This window comes from Gopherus evgoodei, chromosome 4, assembly GCF_007399415.2.
Source record: "Gopherus evgoodei ecotype Sinaloan lineage chromosome 4, rGopEvg1_v1.p, whole genome shotgun sequence".
NCBI lineage: Eukaryota > Metazoa > Chordata > Testudines > Testudinidae > Gopherus > Gopherus evgoodei.
In genome coordinates, this window is record NC_044325.1 from 99,154,198 (window position 1) to 99,178,161 (window position 23,964).

General features: G+C 40.6%; 1 protein-coding gene across 1 annotated transcript in view; it reads right to left on the minus strand.

Annotated features, from left to right (window-relative positions):
* Positions 1 to 6,957: 6,957 nt before the first annotated feature.
* OVCH2 (ovochymase 2) overlaps positions 6,958 to 23,964 on the minus strand; it is a 30,557-nt gene continuing 13,550 nt past the window's right edge. The window contains exons 8-21 of the mRNA XM_030560313.1: positions 23,498 to 23,521; positions 21,735 to 21,825; positions 21,493 to 21,626; positions 20,247 to 20,387; positions 19,002 to 19,132; positions 18,329 to 18,422; positions 16,558 to 16,689; positions 16,222 to 16,293; positions 15,409 to 15,595; positions 12,187 to 12,256; positions 10,903 to 11,098; positions 9,529 to 9,680; positions 9,011 to 9,176; positions 6,958 to 7,006 (exon numbers count right to left, since the gene is read on the minus strand). Of these exons, the coding sequence (XP_030416173.1) occupies positions 6,996 to 7,006; positions 9,011 to 9,176; positions 9,529 to 9,680; positions 10,903 to 11,098; positions 12,187 to 12,256; positions 15,409 to 15,595; positions 16,222 to 16,293; positions 16,558 to 16,689; positions 18,329 to 18,422; positions 19,002 to 19,132; positions 20,247 to 20,387; positions 21,493 to 21,626; positions 21,735 to 21,825; positions 23,498 to 23,521 (1,601 nt within the window). The 3' untranslated portion in view covers positions 6,958 to 6,995. The remainder of the gene's footprint in view (positions 7,007 to 9,010; positions 9,177 to 9,528; positions 9,681 to 10,902; positions 11,099 to 12,186; positions 12,257 to 15,408; positions 15,596 to 16,221; positions 16,294 to 16,557; positions 16,690 to 18,328; positions 18,423 to 19,001; positions 19,133 to 20,246; positions 20,388 to 21,492; positions 21,627 to 21,734; positions 21,826 to 23,497; positions 23,522 to 23,964) is intronic.

The following is a 23,964-nucleotide window of genomic DNA, read 5'->3' on the forward strand; positions in this document are numbered from 1 at the left end:
CCTGCAAACTCCTCCCAAGTCCCGCCCTGCACACTTCCCCCGCCGTGCACCCCCTCCAGCCGTGCTTTCTCTCCAGCTCCTGCACACTCCCCCCTCTCCCCAGTGCACTGTCCAGCCCGTGCAAACCCCTCGTGCCCTGCACGCTCCCCTTCCCCCGCCCACACTTTGCCATGCAAGCCTCTGCTCTGCACACTCCCACTGCTCCCTCACCCCACTGGAAAACCCTGCCCACACATTTCAACACCTTCTGACCCTTGGTCCCGGCAATCCTTTCCCCCTCTCCCTGCTTCTGCAGTGTGCTAGCAGCTGACTATAGAGGTCACTTCCACTGCACTTACCATGTTCCCTAACCAACCACTGAATTTCACCAGTCTAGATGAGGCCTGATTTATGCTTAAAAATTAGGTTGACTATCACAGGCCCCACTCACCATGCAGGGGCCTCCTAATAGCCCACCTGGGGATTAGCTCATCACCAGGTCTGATGCCCCCTTCTGTCACTGACTTATGCATGCTGCCACCTATCTCTGTGACTCAGGGTGCTCTCTCTTCATGGTTTGGCCCCCTCATCAGGTCACTATAATCCTCCCTTTCTGGAGCATCAAAGTCTCTCCATGCAAAATGGCAGTCTTCCCTTCACTGCCCTGACCTTGCCACTCCTGCAGTGGCCCACCTTCTACTTCAGGTTCCAGCTCAGGGTCCCTCCAATCAGCAGCCAAGGTCTGCACCATTTTACATCTTATTATTCCCCTGAACCTTTTCATATATCCTCTCCAATGTCCTGAGAGTGGCTACATACTCTGCTGCCTGGCTTTATACTAGCCCCACCTGTTCCTTCTCTGCCTCCATCAATCAACCTTTCAAGCCCTGGCTCTCCCCCAGGTGCAGCTCATCAGATTAATTAATCTAATTTACCCTGCTCTGCCACTTTGTGTAATGTGACTATCCCATCACTTTGACATAGCTATATTGCTCAGAAGTGTGGATTCTTCACACTCCTGAGTAAAGTAACCTTCAGTGTAGACACAGTTCAGTGAAAGAATGCTTCTGTTGAAAAGCCACCACTCACGGAGATGATGTTCCTACAGTGATGGAAAATCCCTTCCATCAATGTAGTTGATACTATGGAGTTATGCTGGCACAGCCATGTGCCAATACAATCCCCACAGTTTAGACATGACCTAAAATAGTGCATGCACACACACATTATACTAAGAAGCAAGAAAGGAAAATAATGCATAACTCTGGGAGAAGAGAAAGAGATGCCAGCAATAATTTTCCACCGTCAGGTTATGGACAGTGGTACAATAAGGTTGCAAGATATAAAACCTCAGTACTATATTAAACCTGTCCTAGACAATTTCTTGGTGCATTAACTTTAGTAACACTTGTATATTTTGTCATGCTAGTGAAGTTATCCAAACTGAAAGTAAAATGCATGCATTATATTATTATATAATGAAGCAAGTATGATTATAAAAAGAGGGGGAAAATGCATAATCCAATACCTCTACACCTCTTATTTTCTTGGTTCCTATCATTTTTACCTTTCTTACCACTGTTTTCTCCACTCATCACTTTAAAAAATAGGAGAATGTTTAGCCTCAAATACCATTAATTCTCCCCATTATTCAGACTGCCAGAGAACAGAGATGTGCTCTGAAAAATGCCCTGGTTTACAATTCAGTAGTTACATTAATGAATCCCTAAAGTTAGTGAAACATAATGGGCAAAGCCCATAGTCTATCATAATCAGGACCCATGGAATTCTTCAGCAGCATAAGATTTATTTCCATGGCAGAAGCTGTTGGATTCTGATGCCACAAAGATTGATTAAGGTGGCATGACTTCTTATTTTCCATGGCAGAATAACAGTTAATTTGTTCAGTTGGAAAAACAATTTATACTTATAACATTTTAAAATAAAGACTAATGAAAGCAACATTTTTATATAAAGTTTCCATGTTGTTCAACTTACAGTTTGAAGACTTGACAAAACTAAACTACAATAAAAAACTCTAAACACAAATTCCTCAGTCAGGAATTAATCCTAAACTTCACTGTATGTTAGTTTCAAACATGTGGCTTCCAGCATATTTTACTGTGACTCTAATGATTGCAGAGCTGTGTGACTAGATTATCAGTGGCTTTCTGAACTGTGCTTTTGGTGGGAAAAGAATTTGTCTTCTCTCAAGGACATGACTTCAATTCCTATGATAAGATGAAGGCAAGAAAGGTGTCTTGAAACCCTTGAAAGAATTTCAGGAGTGGATTTTTATCTGATCTTTTGATTATTGCAGGCCATTTCTGAGGCCTCTTTCTAGCCAATATTATTTTTCACTTTCTTCTAGTGATGGTCCTTTCTTGCCAACCACAAGCTGGATTCTGGATTCTACTCCACCTGTCCAGTTTTACACAGGTGAAACTATTGACTCCACTGGACTTACTCCTTAATTTACACTTGTGTAAGTGCCTGAAAAATCAGGCCCATTGTCTCTGGTTTCAGAAAGGAAAAGCTTCCTCCTTTTGTGTGGGTCCAATATTTGAAGGCAATTTTCTTCCATTAAAAATTACAGTGATGGCTCATATGCTTCTTACCTTTCCATAGCATAGAGGGAAGCCAGCAGGGATAAAGCAAGAGAAAAATAGGCCTGGGAAGACCCTGTGGAAAACAAATGGAGTAACACATGCTGCATGATGCAGCTGCCATCAGTTCCTCCACTGAAGACCCCCACAAAGGAAAAGGTGTGTGGGCAGCCAGAGGTTGAATATCTGCTTTTCATGCTCCCTGACAAAGTATATCAAGAGAGTATGACATACAAGTTACTGCTGCTCTGTGTTCTCCAGTGGAGCTCACCTGAGCACAAGCAAAGATGGAGTACTGGAAACAGCATAACACAGGAGTCAGATGTGTGGCCCTCAGCGGGTAAGGGAGGAGGGAGGAGACAGGGCAATAAAGAGTTGGGAGCCACATGAAGGCAACACAGATACCCACATAAGATCCATGGGGTTTCCGATATCTTTTCCCATGGATGCAGATTTTAGGCCAACGTCACCTTCCTGTTTCATACCATTGTCAGGCCTATATTTCTTATGCAATGGACATACTCTCAAAAACAGAGAATTTTTGTAAGCAAGAGCACACTTACTTTCAGAAGACATGGAGCCGTGCTAGTAATTAAGGGCCAAATTTTTCTTTCAAATACTTTCTACCAGGTGTAGCATCCATTCATAAAGTGTTTGCACGGTTGGATTCTAACACACATGCATACACTAGGCCTAATGTTTCAGAGCTAATTAGCCAGGTGGTTGGTCAGAGATGCATCACATATAACCAGAGTATCAGAAAGCCTGATCACACAGGACTGGGACTTCCATTTCACATACTGATCATGCTGTGAAACAGAACCCAGCACCTTTGTGTACTTGTTCTAGACATTAAGAAATAGTAGTTGTTGTTTTTGATTCTAATTATTTCAATAGGAAGAAAACAAGTGCCTATTCCAGATAAAAATGTAACACAAAGCTTTAATTTGCTTCCACACACTATTACTGAGAGGACTGTTTTCACTTGCATTTCAAGAAACAAATGATTTCATCTTGTTTTTAGACTCTTGGAGCGTGAGGTTCATTTACACTAATGTCAGTGTATACCACCATGGCAGTGAAGATGGACCCTGAAATAGGTGTTACTGTCATTTACTGGAGCGAGGTAAAGTGATCTTAGTGAAAATAAGAATCAGGCCCTGATCTCTGTTCTGAAAATTATATCAAACAATAAAAACAAAGCTTTGGCAAAGTAACATTCTATATTTCACTCTTTAACCTCAATAGTTTTCCACCACATCCTTTTCAATCACACCTACAATTCTGTTTCAAGGGTGGTACTCAAGGGCCAAATTCCTTTCTGACAAAGGTGGATGACATCAAACATCCAATGACATCAACCAAGTTATAACCAGAGCTGTGCAAAAGCAACAGAACTGCTTTCAGTACACTTCACCACCAATAAAGACCACACATAATGAAAAAACAGCTTGCATCCACTGTTCTTCAGGCAGTGAATGGCCAGTCTCTTTTCCTCACACTTTCCCTAGGTTTTATAGCCTTAGATTTCCAAGTATTTTCATGTGCTCCGGGAGCTTTTGGTATGGTCTTGACAGAATATTTTCAGTGGAGGGAAGACTCTTGTCAAAGGTTCCTGACACATAGGTTTGGAGAGCAATATTCTCTTTGTTTTACACAGTTGCCTAAAACTTTCTCAGCTGCACCATAATAAAAAAAATAAAAACAGAAGACTGAGTCCCAAACCCCACAAAGGTTAGATTGCAAACAGTTGAGTCAGACTGATAAACTTAGTGACAGATCTCTGAAGACAACAGGGATTTTGCCATTCAAATGGCTATAATCAAAACTGGGCTCTTTACCTGCATTCTGACTACTTACCTTAGACATTAAAATATTCTCTGACTTGATTATTCTTTAAACTAAATATTGTACCATTATATTTATGATCTTTTCTAAACTGACTTTTGGATGCAGATTTTCAAACACTCAGCCATGCACAAAAATGCATGCAATTGTACGGCTAATTTGCATTGACAGTTGCTGAAATTCCATCTGCAAATCAGGTATTTGTTCATGCAAGTAGCCATGTGGGCATTAGGTAAACAACTGTGGTTTGCATGTGAAAATATCTGATTTTTAAGGATCACCTTGTTACAGTATTTGCATGTGTAGCAGTTCTGTGTATAATTCTAGGCTTTTGATTTGGCAGATCTGGCCCTTGAAATGCTTTTCAATTAGTTAAGTAATGCTAAGAAATTTTTTCATTACTTGTTGAGCTGATGTGATCAACTATTCACGTGTTCAAATATTTTGGAATAAAGAAGGGCAAGTGGTTGAAGTTTCAACAGTGACAATCCTACATCTTACACATCCCTGACGTACCTTGTAATCCACATTCCCAACATGGAGTGGCTGATATTGGACTCAATTAGTAAAGAATTAAAGTAGGGTAATGTAATTAATGCAAATCAATTTGGGTTTATGGAAAATAGTTCCTGTCAAAGTAACTCAATTTTTTTAATGAGATTACAAGTTTGGTTGATAAAGGTTAGTGTCGATGTAATATACTTCTCTAAGGCGTTTGACTAGGTATTGCATGACATTTTGATTAAAAAGATGGAATAATATAAAATTAACATGGCACACATTAAATGGATTAAAATCTGGCTAACTGATAGCTTTCAAAATATAATTGCAAATGGGGACTCGTCATTGAGCAGCTGTTTTCAGTGAGGTCCCACAGGATCGATTCTTTGTCCTATGCTATTTACCATTTTTATCAATGACCTGGAAAAAAACAAAATCATTACTGATAAAATTTGCAGATAACATGAAGATTGGGGGAGTGGTAAATAACAAAGAGGAGAGTTCACTGGTTCAGTGCAATCTGGATCAATTGGTAAACTAGATGCAAGTAAACAATATATATTTTAATACAGCTATCTGTAAAAAGTATGCATCTAGGAAAAAATAACATCGGCCATACTTACAGGATGGGGGACTCTATCCTGAGAAGCAGTGACTCAGAAAAAGATTTGGGGGTCATGGTGGATAATCAGCTGAACATGAGTTCCCAGTGTGACACTGTGGACAAAAGAGCAAATGCGATCCTGGGATACATAAACAGAGGAATCTCATGCACAAGTAGAGAGGTTATTTTACCTTTATATTTGGCACTGGTGTGACTGCTGCTGAAATAGTGTCCAGTTCTGTGCCCACAATTCAAGAAGGATGTTGATAAATTGGAGAGGATTTAGAGAAGAGCCATAAGAATAATTAAAATATTAGAAAATATGCTTTATAGTGATGAGCTAAATAGATTGATAAACTAAAAGCTCAAAGAGAAGGTTAAGGGGTGATTTGATTACAGGCTACAAGTATCTACAGGGGAATAAATATTTAATAACGGGCTCTTCAGTTTAGAAAAGAAAGATGTAACGTGATTCAATGGCTGGATGTTGATGTTTGACACATTCAGACTGGAAGTAAGGCATAATTTTTTAATGGTGAGAGTAAGTAGCCAGTGGAACAATTTACCAATGGCATCAATGGATTCTCCTTCAATGACCATTTTAAAATCACAATTGGATGTTTTTTTTCTAAAAGATCTGATCTAACAGTTATTTTGGGGAAGTTCCATGGCCTGTGTTGTACAGGAGGTCACACAAAATGATCACAATGGTCCCTTCTGGCCTTGGAATCTATGAGCCATAATGGCCCACAAGCAGTTAGACTCTACAAAAGTTCATGCAGCCATTTTCAGTGCATAACTGTTTTTATTATACGGTCACATATTACATATAAAAATATTGAGCCAAATCCTACAGTCCTTTCTCAGTCCTTCCAGTCAACATGTCCATTTCTGACTGAGTCACTATTAAAGAGGGCAGCCTAACAGAAACTAATAGATGAATATGACTGATTTCAAGCCTTCTATCAACAATTCATAAAGTGTAGTTTCAAAGCCAGACACAATGGACCTGATTCTCCTTTCACTTAAACTGATGAGAGTCATCGCAATCAATGGAGTTAAACTGGTGTAAACAAGTTAAAGGCAAATCAGACCCAGTAAAATGTACCAAAAAAAAACACCAAAACAACTCTGCTAAATTTACAGGATGTTGATATTATTAAAAAGATGCAAGGGATTAAAATGAATATGTGCCCATGAAATGCATCCCTTATCTTACAGATCCACTGAGTTTTCTAAATACAAAATGAGGAGCTTAATGTCCAAAAGCCACATTCAAAGGAATTTTAATCTTTACTTGGAAAACTGTAAACCACCCAGAAGTCACAGAAGTAAGGTCGCTAGAGGTCATGGCGAATTTCATTGTGAAGGCAGAACTGCTGAAGCAGATGATGCGAGGTACCAGATCTTCACTGAATTTAGCTGTTGTCTTGAAAGTTTGAGTAGTTTGGAAATCCTTATGCCTTGCCTGCATATGGTAGCAATGCATTCATATTAGTGAACAGCACAGAGAGCAAAGCTGTTGCATCAGCTCTATACTGATTATATTTTATGTAAACAAGCCCTCAGCAAGAATTTCTGTAGTTAAATATGTTACCAAGACTGGCAATTAATGTTAAATTATCTTAACTAGCAGAAGTATTGCAAAATTTAAAAATTGCTGCTAAAAAAAAATCACCCCATGGGGCAGAGAAGTGGATTATTCTGCATTTTAACTCAGCTTCCTTGCTGTAGTGGCTATCACAACAAGTTTAGACACCTGCAACAAGATCCTCAATTGGCACTAATCATCACTCCTACGTTGAAGTCAACAAACCTGCTCCAATTTATACCAGCTGATGATCTGGCCCATAAAGAGATACCGTCCCACTCAATTCATGTTACTGAGTAAAATGCAAAACCACCAGTACTGTAACAATTGTCTTCTGTACCTGAAAAACAGATCTCAAATTGAAAAAGCTGGAGCCTGATTCTACTCCCATCGAAGCTGATGGTAAGATTCTCATTGACTTCTGCTGGAGCTCCTGAAAACTAGCCTTTTTATTTTAGTCAATACAGCTTCTTACAAGACCCTCATCACTGTCATATTTGAGCACCTTCCAATAGTTCACTGAGTGACGTGACTCACAAGTGTCACATTCATTTCATTCCCTCCCTCTCCTATCTTCCTTCTAATACCTGCAGATTTCTGAAATTATGTTAATCTGTAATGTGTGACTGCCCCAAAAATACACAGGTTAAACAATGGATAACTTAACTGAAGCTAGACTCAAGACTATCAATGAGTTTGGAATTTGGCCTTTACTGTATGGGAACGTGTTCAGACAGATTAACACACTATAGGTCAAATTCTGCCAACAGTTACACTGCTGGAACCCTACTGACAGAGGAGAAATCTGCTTTCCTTGACAGATTTATATGCTAAGTTTGTATTTGTTATTTGGGGATGCACTACAACAAGGCCTGTTAGAACTGGTCTTTTGAGCTATATAGCACAAAATTGAGTAGATCTAGAAAAATGACAACTGGAAAAACTTTTAAAAGATTCCCTGGTGAAAACTTCCAAGGGTTCTCAACTAACCTGTCAAGACTATACGTTCATACACTGGAATAAATGGAGATGCCACTGAAATTGTTTTGTCATCTAGTGTCATTACATTTCAAAAAATTGGAAAAGCAAAGTAGATTAAGGAAACACACTACTGACTTGAAGAAATAGAATCAAAGGTAAGAATAATAATATATGACAGGGGTAGCCAAACTTACTGGCCCTCTGAGCTGCATACGATAATCTTCAGAAGTTCAAGAGCTGGGCTCAGGATGCGCCTGTCAGGGCTCAGGGCTTCAGCCCTGCAGGGCGTGCTTGCCTGGACTAAAGGTAGGGTGACCAGATGTCCCGATTTTATAGAGACAGTTCCAATTTTGGGGTCTTTTTCTTATATAGGCTCCTATTATCCCCTCGCCCCCTGTCCTGATTTTTCACATTTGTTGTCTAGTCACTCTAACTAAAGGGGAGGGTCTTGGGCATCAGAGCTTCAGTCGCAGTGGGGCTGAAGCCCCAAGCCCTGACGGGCATGGCCCACAGGGCAGAGGCCCCGAGAGCCCCCCTCCCACTGGGCAGATGCTCAGAGCTCTCTCCCCCATCTCCAAGTCTGGTAGGTGGAGAATGGGGTGTGGAGGGCTCTGTGAGTTGTACTTTAACTGTAAAAGAGTCTCATGTGGCTCACAAGCTTTGGTTTGGCCACCCTGATATATGATGAAGAGTCAAGGCTGAGATTTGCAAAAGTGACTATGGATTTTGAGTGCTTCCATTCCCGAGTGCCTAATTTGAGACATGTTCAAGGGGCCTGCCATTCAGAAAGTGCTAAGGACCTGCCCTCTGAAAAGGACTAGGCCCTTTTAATGTGCCTTCGGCTGGGCACCTAAAGCAAACTCTGTGGCTTCTCTCCCCCGCCCCCGACCCAATACATACCAGTATTGTTAATATAGTGATTGATCCAGTCAATGAAAACAGCAACGTTTGTATATACTCCTGGGTAGTTTTTTCTTCCACAACCAAAGCCCCAGCTTATTAGTCCACTCAGAGTGTAAAATCCTGACTCTTCTGAAGGACAAACTAATGGTCCACCTGAGTCACCCTACACGGTAAGAGAAAATAGTTTATGTTACAAATTAACATTGCCTTTTCAATATGCTGCCACGACAAACCTTGACTCATTTTATGTTTGATTCAGACTTAACTCATTTCTTTTCATCCTTTTTTATCAAAGGCTCAAGATGTGCCATTTTGGGGGTATGTGGGTGGGTGTGTAATATGAATAGCTGATGGCACTGTTGGAATGCCAAATTGTTTCACAATGTACCAGGTAAGTAATTTTTGTCCACAGTGAAGCAAACCTTTCCACTTACATCTCAGCACTCCCTATGTCAGAATCAAAGATCTTTTCAGTTCCCTGCTAAGTACAATAGTGGCACTTTGTGTTAACTTACTGTGCACGAGTCCTTTCCCTCCTCCAGAGGGAATCCAGCACAGAGCATCCGCTGGGTCACCTTGCTGGGATAGTTTACATAGTAATTCTGACATGTCTCGGAGACTAGGATTGGGACTTCCAGCTGCTGAAGTTTATTGGACTTTTCTCTGTCTTGAAATGAAAAATATCTTAAAATCAGCAAAAACACAGACCCGTGATGAACACTGATATATATCTACCTCCTGCCATAGACACGAGCGCTGAAAAATACCCCTGGGATCACCAAGCCCTTCCTCCTGACAACGCAGGATTGCGCTCTACTAGACATTCTGTCATGCTTTGTCCTATCTTTTGTTGTCAGAGGTGTGTTGTCAGATGCTACCGGTGTGGTGCTTTGCTCCGCTCTCTCCTTGTTGGTATCACTCGGCTGCGTGCGTGTGTTCCCTCTGTGTGCTGCCCCAGCTCTGAGCAGATAGCTGACACAGCAGACCTGAAGAGAATCCCCAATGACCACAGAGTCTAGTAAGGTACGAAGGCACGTCGGCCAGGTTTATTGCTGCATTGGATACAGTAGTAGTTCTCCACAGATTACTTAGTCTACCGAGCATACTACAAATATGTACGCACGGTCAATGGACTCGGCTCAGTCAGTGGCGGGACTTTCCACTGCCCCCCTGGCCGGACAAAGACATCGCCCCAAGGATGCATTCTTATACACAGGTACAAACAAGTTACACATCACTCCTGACGTATTGAGGTACAACCCTTCTACGTAGCAAGGTACAACCCCTCTACGTAGTAAGGTGCCGCCTCTGACCTTGTACATGTTGGTTTGAACAAAACAACCCTATCCATCATATTACCCTTTTGCCCCTGTCATTGGGATGGGTCCGTCTGTTCCTTGTTATCTGTGTGGAATGTGCAAGTATGTGAATGTTCTGATCTCTACTGTCCAGTACCTTTTAGGCACGTATCTTCTTGCAGCATCAGCCCTTTCCTTGCCAGCTTCTGTGAGCAGGGCCTGCCTCTGGCTCACAGCTTCACTTTGCTTTATGTTAGCAAAGTCTTGGCCATTATTTTAGTTCAGGCCTCAGGCCTCATACTGGGCCTTTATTAGGGCCTTCACTTACTACATCTTTAAATGTTTCAAGTGACAATGTTTCCAGTACTCCCATTCTGCAGACTGTACCACATTTTAATATATCTGATTCTTACCATGCCCCATTCACACCTCACCATCCATGTAATCAAGAACAGCTCCCAATTAACACATTACTTTTCTAGGAGCCAAATAAAGATACGATTCGCTGTCTCATGTGCCCTATAGTGTTTGTTAAAATATATCTGCAGTATGCGGTATGCACAGCTCCATGAAATGAAAAGACTTGCATACCTTCATTATGAGTACCCCACCCTGTGGTGGTGCACACCCTAGAAGGCTGAACCACCTCATTCTTCTCAGGCAGGCACACTGGACGCACGTAGTGATTAAACTCCAGGGGCTCAGTCAATTGCAATAATGCAATATCGGAATCCATAGTGATCTCGTTAAAATCTTGATGAATAATGTACCGCTTCACTGATCTTTTCTAGAAAAGGGAAGACACAGCAATTCATTAAATGATCTGGGAGCCTGGTGCTTTAAATCATTCCAGTTTTATGAATGTGCCTGGAGCTCTGGTTATGGTGTATGAAGAACCACCAAGATTATTAATGATTAAGGCTGCATGTCTGTCACAGAGGTCATGGAAATCATGGATTCTGTGACCTTCCATGACCTCCGTGACTTCTGCAGTGGCTTACCTGGGGGGTGCTCCCTGGCTCCCACCAGCATGGCCCTGCAGCTCCTAGGCAGCATGGCCAGTGGGGCACCACCCCTGCAGCTCCCATTGGCTGAAGTTTCCAGCCAATGGGAGCTGCAGAGCCAGTGCTTGTGGCAGAAGCAGCGCACAGAGCCCCCCTGGCTGCCCCTCTCCCCGGTAGGGAGCCTGTCAACCCCACTGCCTAGCCCCCTCTCCAAGCACCAATGAGGGGGTCCCAGACCAGCACCACCCAGCACCCCAGCCTTTCTCCCCGACACCCACAATCCCCTGGCCCAAGTTTTAGTTAGGGGTATATAGTAAAAGTCATGGACAGGTCACGGGCCATGAATTTTTGTTTACTGCCTGTGACCTGTCTATGACTTTTACTAAAAATACCTGTGACTAAAATGTAGCCTTATTACTGATTAACTGCTTGAAAGTAGTTGTCTTGTCATGATAGGTAAGGGATACACATGTAGGACATTCAGGAACTAAAGTCAGCAGAATGGGATGCGGAAGGGCTGCACACAGACTGAACTGCCACTGTTCTATGACAACAGACAGCATCTGTATTGGCAACGATCACCAGGTCTTACAGAACATAGAGCTAAGGTACTGGAGCAGTTGTGGCTGAGCCATTCCTCCACCATGAGCTTCCCCCTTTGCACCATGCACACTTGTGAGTTGGGAGCAGTGCTCAGAGTTTGGGGCTCACTGCTGCTCATTTCCAAGTTCTGTGCTGGCACCTAAACTTCCTCATGCGCATGTGTAGCCTCCATCAACATTTGCGCAGCAGCTCAACAATCTGCTGCATCCTCCAAGCTGCCAGTTAGTGAGAAGTAGTTAATGTACAAACCAGGTTTAATTCATAATACCTGACTGTGCTCTTGCTCTGTAATATCATGGAGTCCAGCAACCACCATCCATAAATCTCTGTACTGTTCCCTAAAGAAGAAGAAGAAAGCAGGAACATTCTCAGGGCTGTTCTCACCATGAAGTTTATTTAACAATCTCTGGCATGATTAATCCTTAAGAATCTAAGATTAAAATTCAGGGGCCCAATCATATCCCATAAATCAACGGGAATAACTTCAGTAGCAGCATGATCAAGTCCTGTAACTTGGCAGTGTGATTAGGCAAAATAATAATTTGGGCCAGGAAGAAAGAGCTTGCAGGGTCTGAGTCTCATGCAAAGCATCTAGAGAAGCAGCAGGACACAGACATGCTTGGAAATGGCAGAGATGCTTAATGACTTCTTTGTTTCGGTCTTCACTGAGAAGTCTGAAGGAATGTCTAACATAGTGAATGCTTATGGGAAGGGGGTAGGTTTAGAAGATAAAATAAAAAAAGAGCCAGTTAAAAATCACTTAGAAAAGTTAGATGCCTGCAAGTCACCAGGGCCTGATGAAATGCATCCTAGAATACTCAAGGAGTTAATAGAGGAGATATCTGAGCCTCTAGCTATTATCTTTGGAAAGTCATGGGAGACGGGGGAGATTCCAAAAGACTGGAAGAGGGCAAATATAATGCCCATCTATAAAAAGGGAAATAAAAGGAACCCAGGAAACTACAGACCAGTTAGTTTAACTTCTGTGCCAGGGAAGATAATGGAGCAAGTAATTAAAGAAATCATCTGCAAACACTTGGAAGGTAGTAAGGTGATAGGGAATAGCCAGCATGGATTTGTAAAGAACAAATCATGTCAAACCAATCTGATGGCTTTCTTTGATAGGATAATGAGTCTTGTGGATAATGGAGAAGCGGTGGATGTGGTACTAGACTTTAGTAAGGCATTTGATACGGTCTCGCATGATATTCTTATCGATAAACTATGCAAATACAATTTAGATGGGGCTACTATCAGGTGGGTGCATAACTGGCTGGATAACTGTACTCAGAGAGTAGTTATGAATGGCTCCCAATCCTGCTGGAAAGGTATAACAAGTGGGGTTCCGCAGGGGTCTGTTTTGGGACCGGCTCTGTTCAATATCTTCATCAATGACTTAGATGTTGGCATAGAAAGTATGTTTATTAAGTTTGCAGACGATACCAAACTGGGAGGGATTGCAACTGCTTTGGAGGACAGGGTCAAAATTCAAAATGATCTGGACATATTGGAGAAATGGTTTGAGATAAACTGGATGAAGTTCAATAAAGACAAATGCAAAGTGCTCCACTTAGGAAGGAACAATCAGTTTCATACATACAGAATGGGAAGAGACTGTCTAGGAAGGAGTATGGCAGCAAGAGATCTAGGGGCCATAGTGGACCACAAGCTAAATATGAGTCAAGAGTGTGATACTGTTGCAAAAAAAGCAAACGTGATTCTGGGATGCATTAACAGGTGTGTTGTAAACAAGACACGAGAAGTCATTCTTCCGCTCTACTCTGCACTGGTTAGGCCTCAACTGGAACATTGTGTCCAGTTCTGCGCACTGCATTTCAAGAAAGATGTGGAGAAATTGGAGAGGGTCCAGAGAAGAGCAACAAGAATGATTAAAAGTCTTGAGAACATGACCTATGAAGGAAGGCTGAAAGAATTGGGTTTATTTAGTTTGGAAAAGAGAAGACTGAGAGCGGACATGATAGCAGTTTTCAGGTATCTAAAAGGGTGTCATCAGGAGGAGGGAGAAAACTTGTTCACCTTAGCCTCTAATGATAGAACAAGAAGCAATGGGCTTAAACCGCAGGAAGGGAGATTTAGGTTGGACATTAGGAAAAAGTTCCTAACTGTCAGGGTAGTTAAACACAGGAATAAATTGCCTAGGGAGGTTGTGGAATCTCCATCTCTGGAGATATTTAAGAGTAGGTTGGATAAATGTCTATCACGGATGGTCTAGACAGTATTTGGTCCTGCCATGAGGGCAGGGGGCTGGACTCGATGGCGTCTCGAGGTCCCTTCCAGTCCTAGAGTCTATGAGTCTATGCTAGGGACAAAACCAACACTTAACACCATTTTTTTAGTTTCATGTCAGTTTTTTATTAAAAAAAATTAAAAATGATTAACAGAATCACAGAGATAAAAAAACACAACAGAAAAACCCTGCCATACCCTTTACAGTTGTTTCTCTTTTTGTTGAGACAACAAAAACGCTGAAGGATTGACTAAATCAATTAATGCAGAACCACTAGAGGTCATATAAAGATTCTGATGGGATGAGATCATGCAAAGTAGAATTTTCCTCTGACCACTGTTCTCAGAGGGTTGTTTTCTTTTGTTTTTTTAAATAAAGGAAATCAGGACACGTGGGGTAAAATTTCCAAAGCCACCTAAGTCCCATTTTCAGAAACGGCTTAGGCAGTTCAGAGCTTAAGTTCCGTTAAAAAAAAATCAGTGGGGTTTAGGACCCTAAATGTCGAGTCACTTCTGAAAATTTGACCTCTGATCTTTAAAGACAATCTCAAAATTATTTGAAAATGGACCAGAATTTCTAGGGTGAACCCTGGGAGAAGAAGCTCTTGCAGAAAGAGAGCCCCTGCTGTGGAAAGAAAACCTGACAGTAAGAACAGGAGGATATATATGTGCTTTTCATTAAATTAGAAAATGAAAACAGTCATATAAGTTTCATTACAAATGATCTAGAAAACACTTAAGAGAGTTACAGTACTTATTGGAAAATATATTTTTAGAGGGAGCTGCTGCTGTCCAGATCTATGATTAACTCCTTCCATAAAAGTGTCCTCCCCAACACCGGTAACAAGGAATAGGATCTGTGGGTTTATGAGCTTCTTAATAATGACAAGCCTATCACAACCCTCTGGGCAGATAGACCAGGCCTCTTGTTGATATCTCAGGGTCTAAACAGATTCTGAGGGATCTTCTGGATTTGTGGATGGGCCCTGGCAGTTCATGCTATGGAGAGGCACAGGACAATCAGGGAGGAATTCCCCAGGGCTGGCAGATAGATTTGGGGACTATAAATCTTGTCAGTATCCCCTAGTGTCAAATTAATTGTATGAGAAGATGTTAGCTGCCCATTCTTTACACCAATCTAATAGAACAAAATCCAAAAGCATACATCACATTGTACATGACATCTTGTGATAAAGAACTCCCCATAGAAATCTTATAGTATCTTCTTCCCACGTGTACCTACTTATAATTAAAGCAGTGAGCAGCTGTGACAACCCACTCTTTGGTAAGAGCTGCTCCTCCACAGATGTGCTCGGCTGAAATCTGTATGCTGACCTGCCAAGGCCATGAGTAAGGGACAGCTTCCTCACCACCCATTATCCTACTGAAGAGAAACCTGGGCTGATTTGAAGGCACTCCACAGACGTCATCTGTTATATGGAACAGAAAGGGTTTATATACTCAAGGAGAGTTCAGTTTTCAATTGGGGACAGAGTTTACATTTGCTTGACTGCATTTACTGTGACGGTAGCCTACCCTAAAACCTAAATCTCCCCCACTGCAATGCATCAAAACGTGTAGGGACACCACTGCCAAAAGAAGATGTTCATTGCAGAAACAGAGCCTATTTAGAAGAGTAAGATCATCTACAGTACAGTTAATTAGCCTTAGGTCTGCAGTAAATTAAGGATTCATCTCAGTCTATAAACCTTTAGGGGTAAGAAGATAATTTCTAAAAGTACAGGCATGTTTCTCCAGTGCCTGGTGTTATCATTTACACTAGTACAAAGTGTTTTTTTGCAAAACATTACCAAATCAAAATAGTGGCATTTTAAACCCACATTTTACTGGTGTGAGTGACTGCACAAGGTGCAGCACCAGAGAATCAGGCCTTACTACTCTAAAGCCAACTCTTTATTTCTTTACACCTTTATCTTCTTAACTGGAGCATCTTGGAGCAACTCAAGGTACAATCATAAGCCATTCTTCTCCCCTCTTTCCCCCCCCAAATTGTACCACATTCCCACTGAAGAAGGCGTATCACAGGCTCACTTACCTGGAATTTCTGTGGTGGTATTTAGACCCTCAGGAAGTGCTGCTTCATTGTTCAAATCTGATATGTTTAAATCTAGCAAGTGAAAATAGCATATTAGTGCATTTCTAATGAAGTTACACCTGGTTTTGTCGCAGAGACAAACTAGTAATTTCTTGTGATTTTAGAAACCTGTCTACAGGGGGACAACATCTGATGATGGAAATCTTCAGTTACATTTTACTGGGAGACTTACCCAGAGCAAAACCAGGTGAAATACCAAGATTCACTGCAGAGCCCCCATGCTGCCCCCAAGGCAAAGCCGGCTGTCACATATACATTATGTTTCAATTCTTTTACCTGTTACATGAATGAAGGAGAACATGGCTCGGAATCCCCCAAAGGTCTCGGTTTCATCTGAATGAAAGATGATCAGCATCACGCTGGATGTGCTCAAAACAGGTGCTGGGACAGCAAACCCACAAGACCTAGCTAAAGACAGACCCAAGATTTACAAATGATTAAATATAACTCTTATCATATATTTTACTGGCAACAGAAGAAAAGAGCAAGGAAGAAAGAAGCAGCACACTTTTTCCATAACACAGATATGATTGGAAAGAAACCTAGTTTTGTATATGTTAAAAAGATCTCTCATGGAACTCAGCAACAATATTTTGATCCAAATTCCGAACTTCCCAAAAATCCAAGGAGTTTGAATCCAGGATTTTGGTTCATAAATATAGAAGCAATTTGCAAAATTCAATTTTGGGTTTAGGTTTTCAGATCCCTCCCAGGTCTCAGGATAATTAGATCTTGGTCCATGTCTAACCTCAGCTATCAAGATAAGGATTTGTGGAACATTCGTTCATAGATTTATATCTGTCAGTTCTGTTGTGGGTATTTTGTGTCCTTTTCATCATGTTTCACAACTGTGGGAGTAATACATTGGGGATTTGGCTTTCCTTGCATCCAAGCATCCTACTGTCATTAACTGATCAAGTTATTACAAAAAATGAATATAATTTGTTATTTACAAATGGTACCATACCGTTAGACATTTGATGTGCCTTTTCCTCGCACCTTCTCATCTCAGAAAAAAACTACTGTTACCTTCCAAAGACACAGAGCTGCCCCCAATAGTACAACAACATTCTCCAGCTGCTTTCAGGTTCCTCCAAAAAAAGCCAATTTTGGTCAGTAAAGAGCAATCAAAGCCTACAGATGAATTCAGCCTTGCTATGCTGCTGCAAAGGGGCTGAAAGTAACCATATGACTATCCTGGGAAATATCCCCAGTGCAGGAATCCCACTCCACCCAATCCCATGGATGAGACGGCTGGAGTGGCCAGGCATTGGCCATGGCAGTCCTGTACTCCTGCACAGCCTATGGGAGTCATTGTGGGAGGTGCAAGTTAAGGCAATTCTGAGGACTTCCTTAGACCACCAAGGGCCCATCTGGTCCCCAGCAGTCCCTGAATAAAGGGAGGCACAAGCTACATCCCCTGTGCCTTTGCTCCAACACTAGCACCAGCACAAGGATGACTTGGGCCTATTATGCATTCCAAGCCCTGGACAAACCAAAGAACAAGTCCTTGGGCCCAATTCTCCTCTAACTTACTGGTACACTGCCATAAACCAAGAGCAATTCCAGTGAAGTTAATGAGAGTTACACCAATATTCAACAGGGATAGTGAAGAACAACAAGCCTCTGAAAAGCAAACTGAACTCAGGTCACCTCAGGTGTTTTGTATAATCAATGCATCAAACACTAGTGCTGCAAAACAAATATCTGGCAGTATTTCCTAAGCACTGCATTTAGCATACAATTTAAATATCTACATCATTAAAATCTTGGATATATGTTTCTCTATCTAAGTAAATGGATAGTAGATAATGTTCCTCTGAAAAGGATCAGTGGTGAAAAATGTCAGTGTGTACCATACTGAGAATAGTATTCAGTTCAGCATCTAGTGGCAGTAGAGGGGAATTGCTCTTTTTTGATTTGTTACTTGGCTTTACAGGCTGTCAAGTTTTTACTTGCTAAATTATAGTGTTTGGAGATACAAAATGAGAACAACAGAAGCCAGGTCTGAATTAATGACCTGGATTCAAAATTAAAAAAAACCAACCTATTTCTTCCTCTTTTGTTACATCCTCATATGCTGTTACAGAGTCATAGGAGCAGTCTTCATTTTCCTCTATTTCAAAATACTCATATGTAAGCTTAAAAAGAAAAAGGAAAGAATTAGATTATAGAGCTAGTAGTAAGAGATGGGAAGACCGATTACTGATCTTTAATATCCTCTAAGGTCCTCTTGCTCCTCTAAGGACAGGATACAGTCCCCTGACAGAAGATCTATGCGATGTTAAACTGATGCTCTGTTTTGTCTTCAACAAAAGGCTAATAGGAGGAAAATTATTATGTTCATAGCTAATAAGAGAAATATACTTTTAATTTACATTAGTAATGAACCAAAACACCCAATTCAAACATCTCCAAAACTTTGGAGAAATCTGCATTTAGACCTGGATCCAGATCCACAATTTACAACTAGTGCAAGCAGGCCAGGTCTAAATGATTTCAAACTTTGTTACAGTTCTAACAAATCTGAAATATCATGAGAATACAGCTGTTTTTGGGGTGGAATGTAACAGCCATGCACTGGACCTAGCAGCACAACACAAGAATTGAAGGTGCAACTAAAATAAGGTTTCATTGCCAGCGCTTAGTGTATGACTTATTTCTTTCCAAAAGAAATGATCTGCACAGAATGAAAGGTATAAGAACTTCCTGCATTGTACCTTGATTACGTGGTTCTCTGGAGCATGAACAATCCAGTGACAGTCTGCCAGATTGTTGTAGGGCTCAGGATAGTTCATACTTTGTATCACTCCTCCTTCAAAGAGGACAGCTAAGGACCTGCAGCCAGAATCTAGAAACACATAGGAAAACAAAAATCAAAGGGAATCAAGTGTTTTCCTATTAATTGTCCATCCATTAACTTCAAATCCTGAACAGCACTCTCACAGGTGAACTACAGAAAAAGAAAGGGAGAATGATTTGGCCCATTAGTGTGATCCATGCACAGAGGGAACCCTCTCCCCTCAGATTATCCCTCTCCCAGATGGAAGAGAGAGCCATCCCACTGCAGTAATGTAACGTTCTTCTCCCAGAGCACTCTGCAGGTACTGGGATCCAAGCAGAGCCACAGCAGAATGAGGGTGACAAGAAAAGGCCAGGGAGCTGCACTTCGCCTCGCCCTATACCCCTCATGTTGGAAAGGTAACATGGCCAATGGATGTGCTTCCTCCAGACGTCAATCTCCTTTAAGAGGAGTGCTGGGGGGAGTTGCCACACAGCTGCAGAAGCCTTTGAAAAGGAATCACTCTGCCAAGGAATGAAGCAGAGTCACAGAGACACAAAGCCTCTCTCTGTCTGACATGGGGATCTTCCAGATTTGGAGGCTGGCCCTGGGACTTGTTCCATGGGGAAAACAAACCCTACCCAAAAATATTTCATCCTACTTAGCAGTCTCCCTTAGATTTCCTGCTAAGAAGGAGTGATTGGACTCAGGATCCTTTATAGCATCTTTTGCCTGAGGATCTCTGTCACTTTACAAATATTAATTAATTAAATAAGCTTCAGAACACCCCTGTGCTATAGGGAACAGGATGTGATCCCATTTGGTTGGTGGGGAGGAAATTACAGGGGGGCCTCTCACTGCGACAATCTCTCTCCTGATTCCTCATAGCAAAAGGGTTTTTCAGGACAGCCCCCTGGTAGTCCCATTTGCAGCTAGTTCCCTTGTCCTCTCCATCCCATTATCTGCTTAGAAAGAGAACTCATACACCATCATCCTTTATGCTAGTGCTTTTTCAGCCTCAACCCAAGCCTCAGTCTGAACTTAATCAAGATCCATCCCCACTTCCTCAGGTCATGTGCCTGACAATGCAACTACATAGGTCTCAGAACAGATAACTTCATTGTATAAAATCCAATGCATTCTTGAATTAACAGGGAAGATATAATACAGCACTAACACTTACCAGGAAGAGCATCTGGTGAAAGAGCTCTGTACACCATTGAAAATCCAGTTCCAGATACCTTGTTATCAGAGACAAATTTCAGCTTTATACCATTGGAGCTGACCAAAATAGGTAGTGGAGAGTCAACCCCACAGAATTTCCCTGCAAATTACGTATTTATTATTAGAAAACGATCATTTAAAAAAAAAGATAGTAAAGTTAGTTGAGAAAATATATACACATCAAAATAATAAAACCTCGGCTACAGTATTTGGTCATAAAAGAAATCAAAAGTACAGATATAACTAGAATTCTTACAGCCCCCTCAGTTTGGGCTTTTCAAAAGTCCAAAAGCTTTTACAGCTGTAAAAGCTAGAAAAAGCCCCAAAGCTAGAAACTATTATCCTCTGTGCTGGCTCATTATCATTTCACTGAACCTCCAGTTCCTCCTGCAAACATTTTCCCCCAATAAATTGCAATAACTAGGTAATACCACTCACTGCTGCATGAATGGTCAGCAGGCTTTCAACCAAGGAACTTTTTTTTTTTTAAGTTTTTAAAAAAGTTTAAAAAAAAAAGGCTAACAGGCTTTATTTTCTGGAATTTATAAAATGGCTCAAGGCAGCTCCTGCTTTAATATTTACAATGCAAAACATATCAGTAAATGCACAAGGGACTTACAGCATGGCCACTGCCTGGCAGAGGGCTAGGAACGCTCCAGTAGCCACGCTCGAGGCCAGGAGGGGTTCTGTCTATTACTCAGCAGACAGACAGCTTTCTGGCACTCCGGACAGACAGGGTGGGAGCACAGCAGCATAAGCCAGATCACTGGGAGAGCACACACTGAGGCAGCACAGCCTCCCGGAGCTCACAGCAGCAAGCACATCACACTGCTGCTCTGTACATTTCAGCTCCCTTTCTCGGACAGTGGTCAGGCTCAGGTCTCACTGCTCCGAACCTTGCACTAGTGCAGCAGAAGGAAGGGACCCAAATGGGGCTGCAGTGGACAGAGCTGCTCTCAGACAAGTCTTTACCACTTGAGGTTAAAGGGTAACACCATTAGCTAGCAGAAGTAGTAAACTGCTATCATCTAGTGGCCAAGCTCTTGGAGGGAGACATAACATATAACTTGCAAGCATGAGTTCAGTGGGATCAGTGACATCACACACACAGTCTGACACCAGTGGATCCAGTTTCTATTATAACTTTAAATTTTATTGAAGGATTCTATGAAAATATTTCATAGAATCACTGAAAAACAACTCACCAAAAAGTCTGTCATCTTTCGAATACACTGACAAAGAATCATAGTCACAGAACGTCTCTGACTCCACATCAAAGTGGGAGAAATTAAGTAGTATATGCATTCCTTCTGGGACCAGCAGAGTCCACACACACAACCTGCAATGACACAAACTAGATGAGTTCTTGTCTTCAGTTAAACAATAAACTACAGCTGCAAGATCATTGCATGTAGCTTCTGAAAAAGGAATGCTTGCATCTACTCACTGGTTGTTTTGATAGAAAAGTTTGGTACTTTCTGGGAAATGTAATTCACCTTCATTGCTGGTGAGTTTACCATCCTGGATGCTACATGATGCTGCATTGTGGGGGTTTGAAATGAAACAACAGAAAATCAGGTTTGAGACACATTCATCTGCTACTCCCAAAAGCTCATCTAGCATGTAAGGAGGATTACGAGATTACAGTTTTAAAATTTCCAGATACATTTTTGTCACAAGATTAGATTTGTATTGTGTCCCCCTCCTGCTTACCCCTTTATTCACAGATATGTGAACAGAAAGCAAAGTTTTGATGCACAGTGAGGCCCAGAAAAAAAAAACAATCTAAATCCCTTTATATTTGTACTATAAGAGCATTAGTGCAACATTTTTATTGTAAGGACTGTCAAACAATTAAAAAATTGTGACAAGAAATTAATTGCAAGATTAAAAAAATAGTCACAATTAATCACAGTTTTAATCACACTGTTAATAATAGAATACCAATTTAAATTTATTTAAATATTTTGGATGATTTCAACTATAACACAGAATACAAAGTGTACAGTCTTCATTTTATATTATTTTTGATTAAATATTTGCACTGTAAAAATCCAAAAAACCATATTTTTCAATTCACCTCATACAAGTACTGTAGAGCAATCTCTTTACAGTGAAAATGCAATTTATAAAAGTAGAATTATTATTATTATTATTAACATAACTGCACTCAAAACCAAAACAATGTAAAACTTAAGATCCTACAAGTGGAAGCATGAAGAAGCATACGAATGTTTAGCGTATCTGGCACGTAAATACCTTTCAATGCCAGCTACAATAGTGCCATGCAAATATCTGTTTTCACTTTCATGTGACATTGAAAATAAGCAGGCAGCATTATCTCCCATAAATGTAAAACTTGTCTTAGCGATTGGCTGAACAAGTAGAACTGAGTGGACTTGTAGGAGGTAAATTGAAAAATATACTATTTTTTTTGTTTATCTTTTTACAGCGCAAATATTTATAATAAAAATAATAATATACAGTGAGCACTGTACACTTTGTATTCTCTGTTGTAATTTAAATCAATATATTTGAAAATGTAGTTAAATAACCAAAATATTTATAATAAATTTAAATTGGTATTCTATTATTGTTTAACAGTGTGATTAAAACAGTGATTAATAGTGACTATATTTTTTAATCTAGTTAATTTGTTTTGCATTAATTGCATGAATTAACTGTGATTGACAGCCCTATAAATAAACCTACTTGTTTACTAAAGAGTACAACTACTTAGTAGAAAAGAAGAATGCAAACCCCAAACTCTATTTTTTACACATAACATTTTAAAATATGCTCACTAAGTTTCTGGTTCTCATGTACTATTTGACTTTTCATTCCTACACTGCAGGGGAATATTTAACTATTTTTTAAAATATCTGTTTACAAGGAATGCAAATAAAAATGAATGAAAACATTTCTTTTTTTATATTAGGTGCTCTAAAGGATTTTTTTAAAAATCCCATTGACCTTTCTGAGGTCAACTATATTTAAGCACACTCTTAGGTGCTTTCCTGAGTAAAGACTTAAGCATGAGCTTAAACTTTAAACACATGCTCAAATGCTTTGCTGATTCAGGGTTTAATTGTTTACAAGATCAGACCATAAATATGTATTTTTCCCCATCATACCTAATGTAACAATAATAGAGTTTTTATATCATTTGCCTTAATATCTCTAACACAGGTAGAAGTTGAAAGAACTCACCTGTAGAACTTTTCATTTTCAAATCTAATTTGGGGAAGGAAAAAAAGGGGATTTTAGAGAAGCACATTCAGTGTCATGACAAATCGTCTGTACACTTTGCCTTTATTGGAATGAATACGTTTGTAAAAACTACAGTGAATTTTAATCAAACTTCTATTTTCAATCAGAAATTGCTAACTCTGGGCCAGACTTTGCCATCTGTAGGGTTTGTCTGAAGTCACGTGAAAGTAATTCTGGAATAAGATGGGGGTGTGAATTTTAAAATGAGTATTCCAGAATAACTCCATATGTGGACACACTTATTCTGGAATAATAGCACTTTTTATCAGTTTAGTTTAATCTATTTTCAAGTGGATTAAGCTAGTTCAGAAAAAGGCACTCATTCCGGAATAAGAAAGTGTGCCCACACACATAGCTATTCCAGAATAACTCATATGCAGACAAGTCCTTAATCAAGTAGAGTAGCA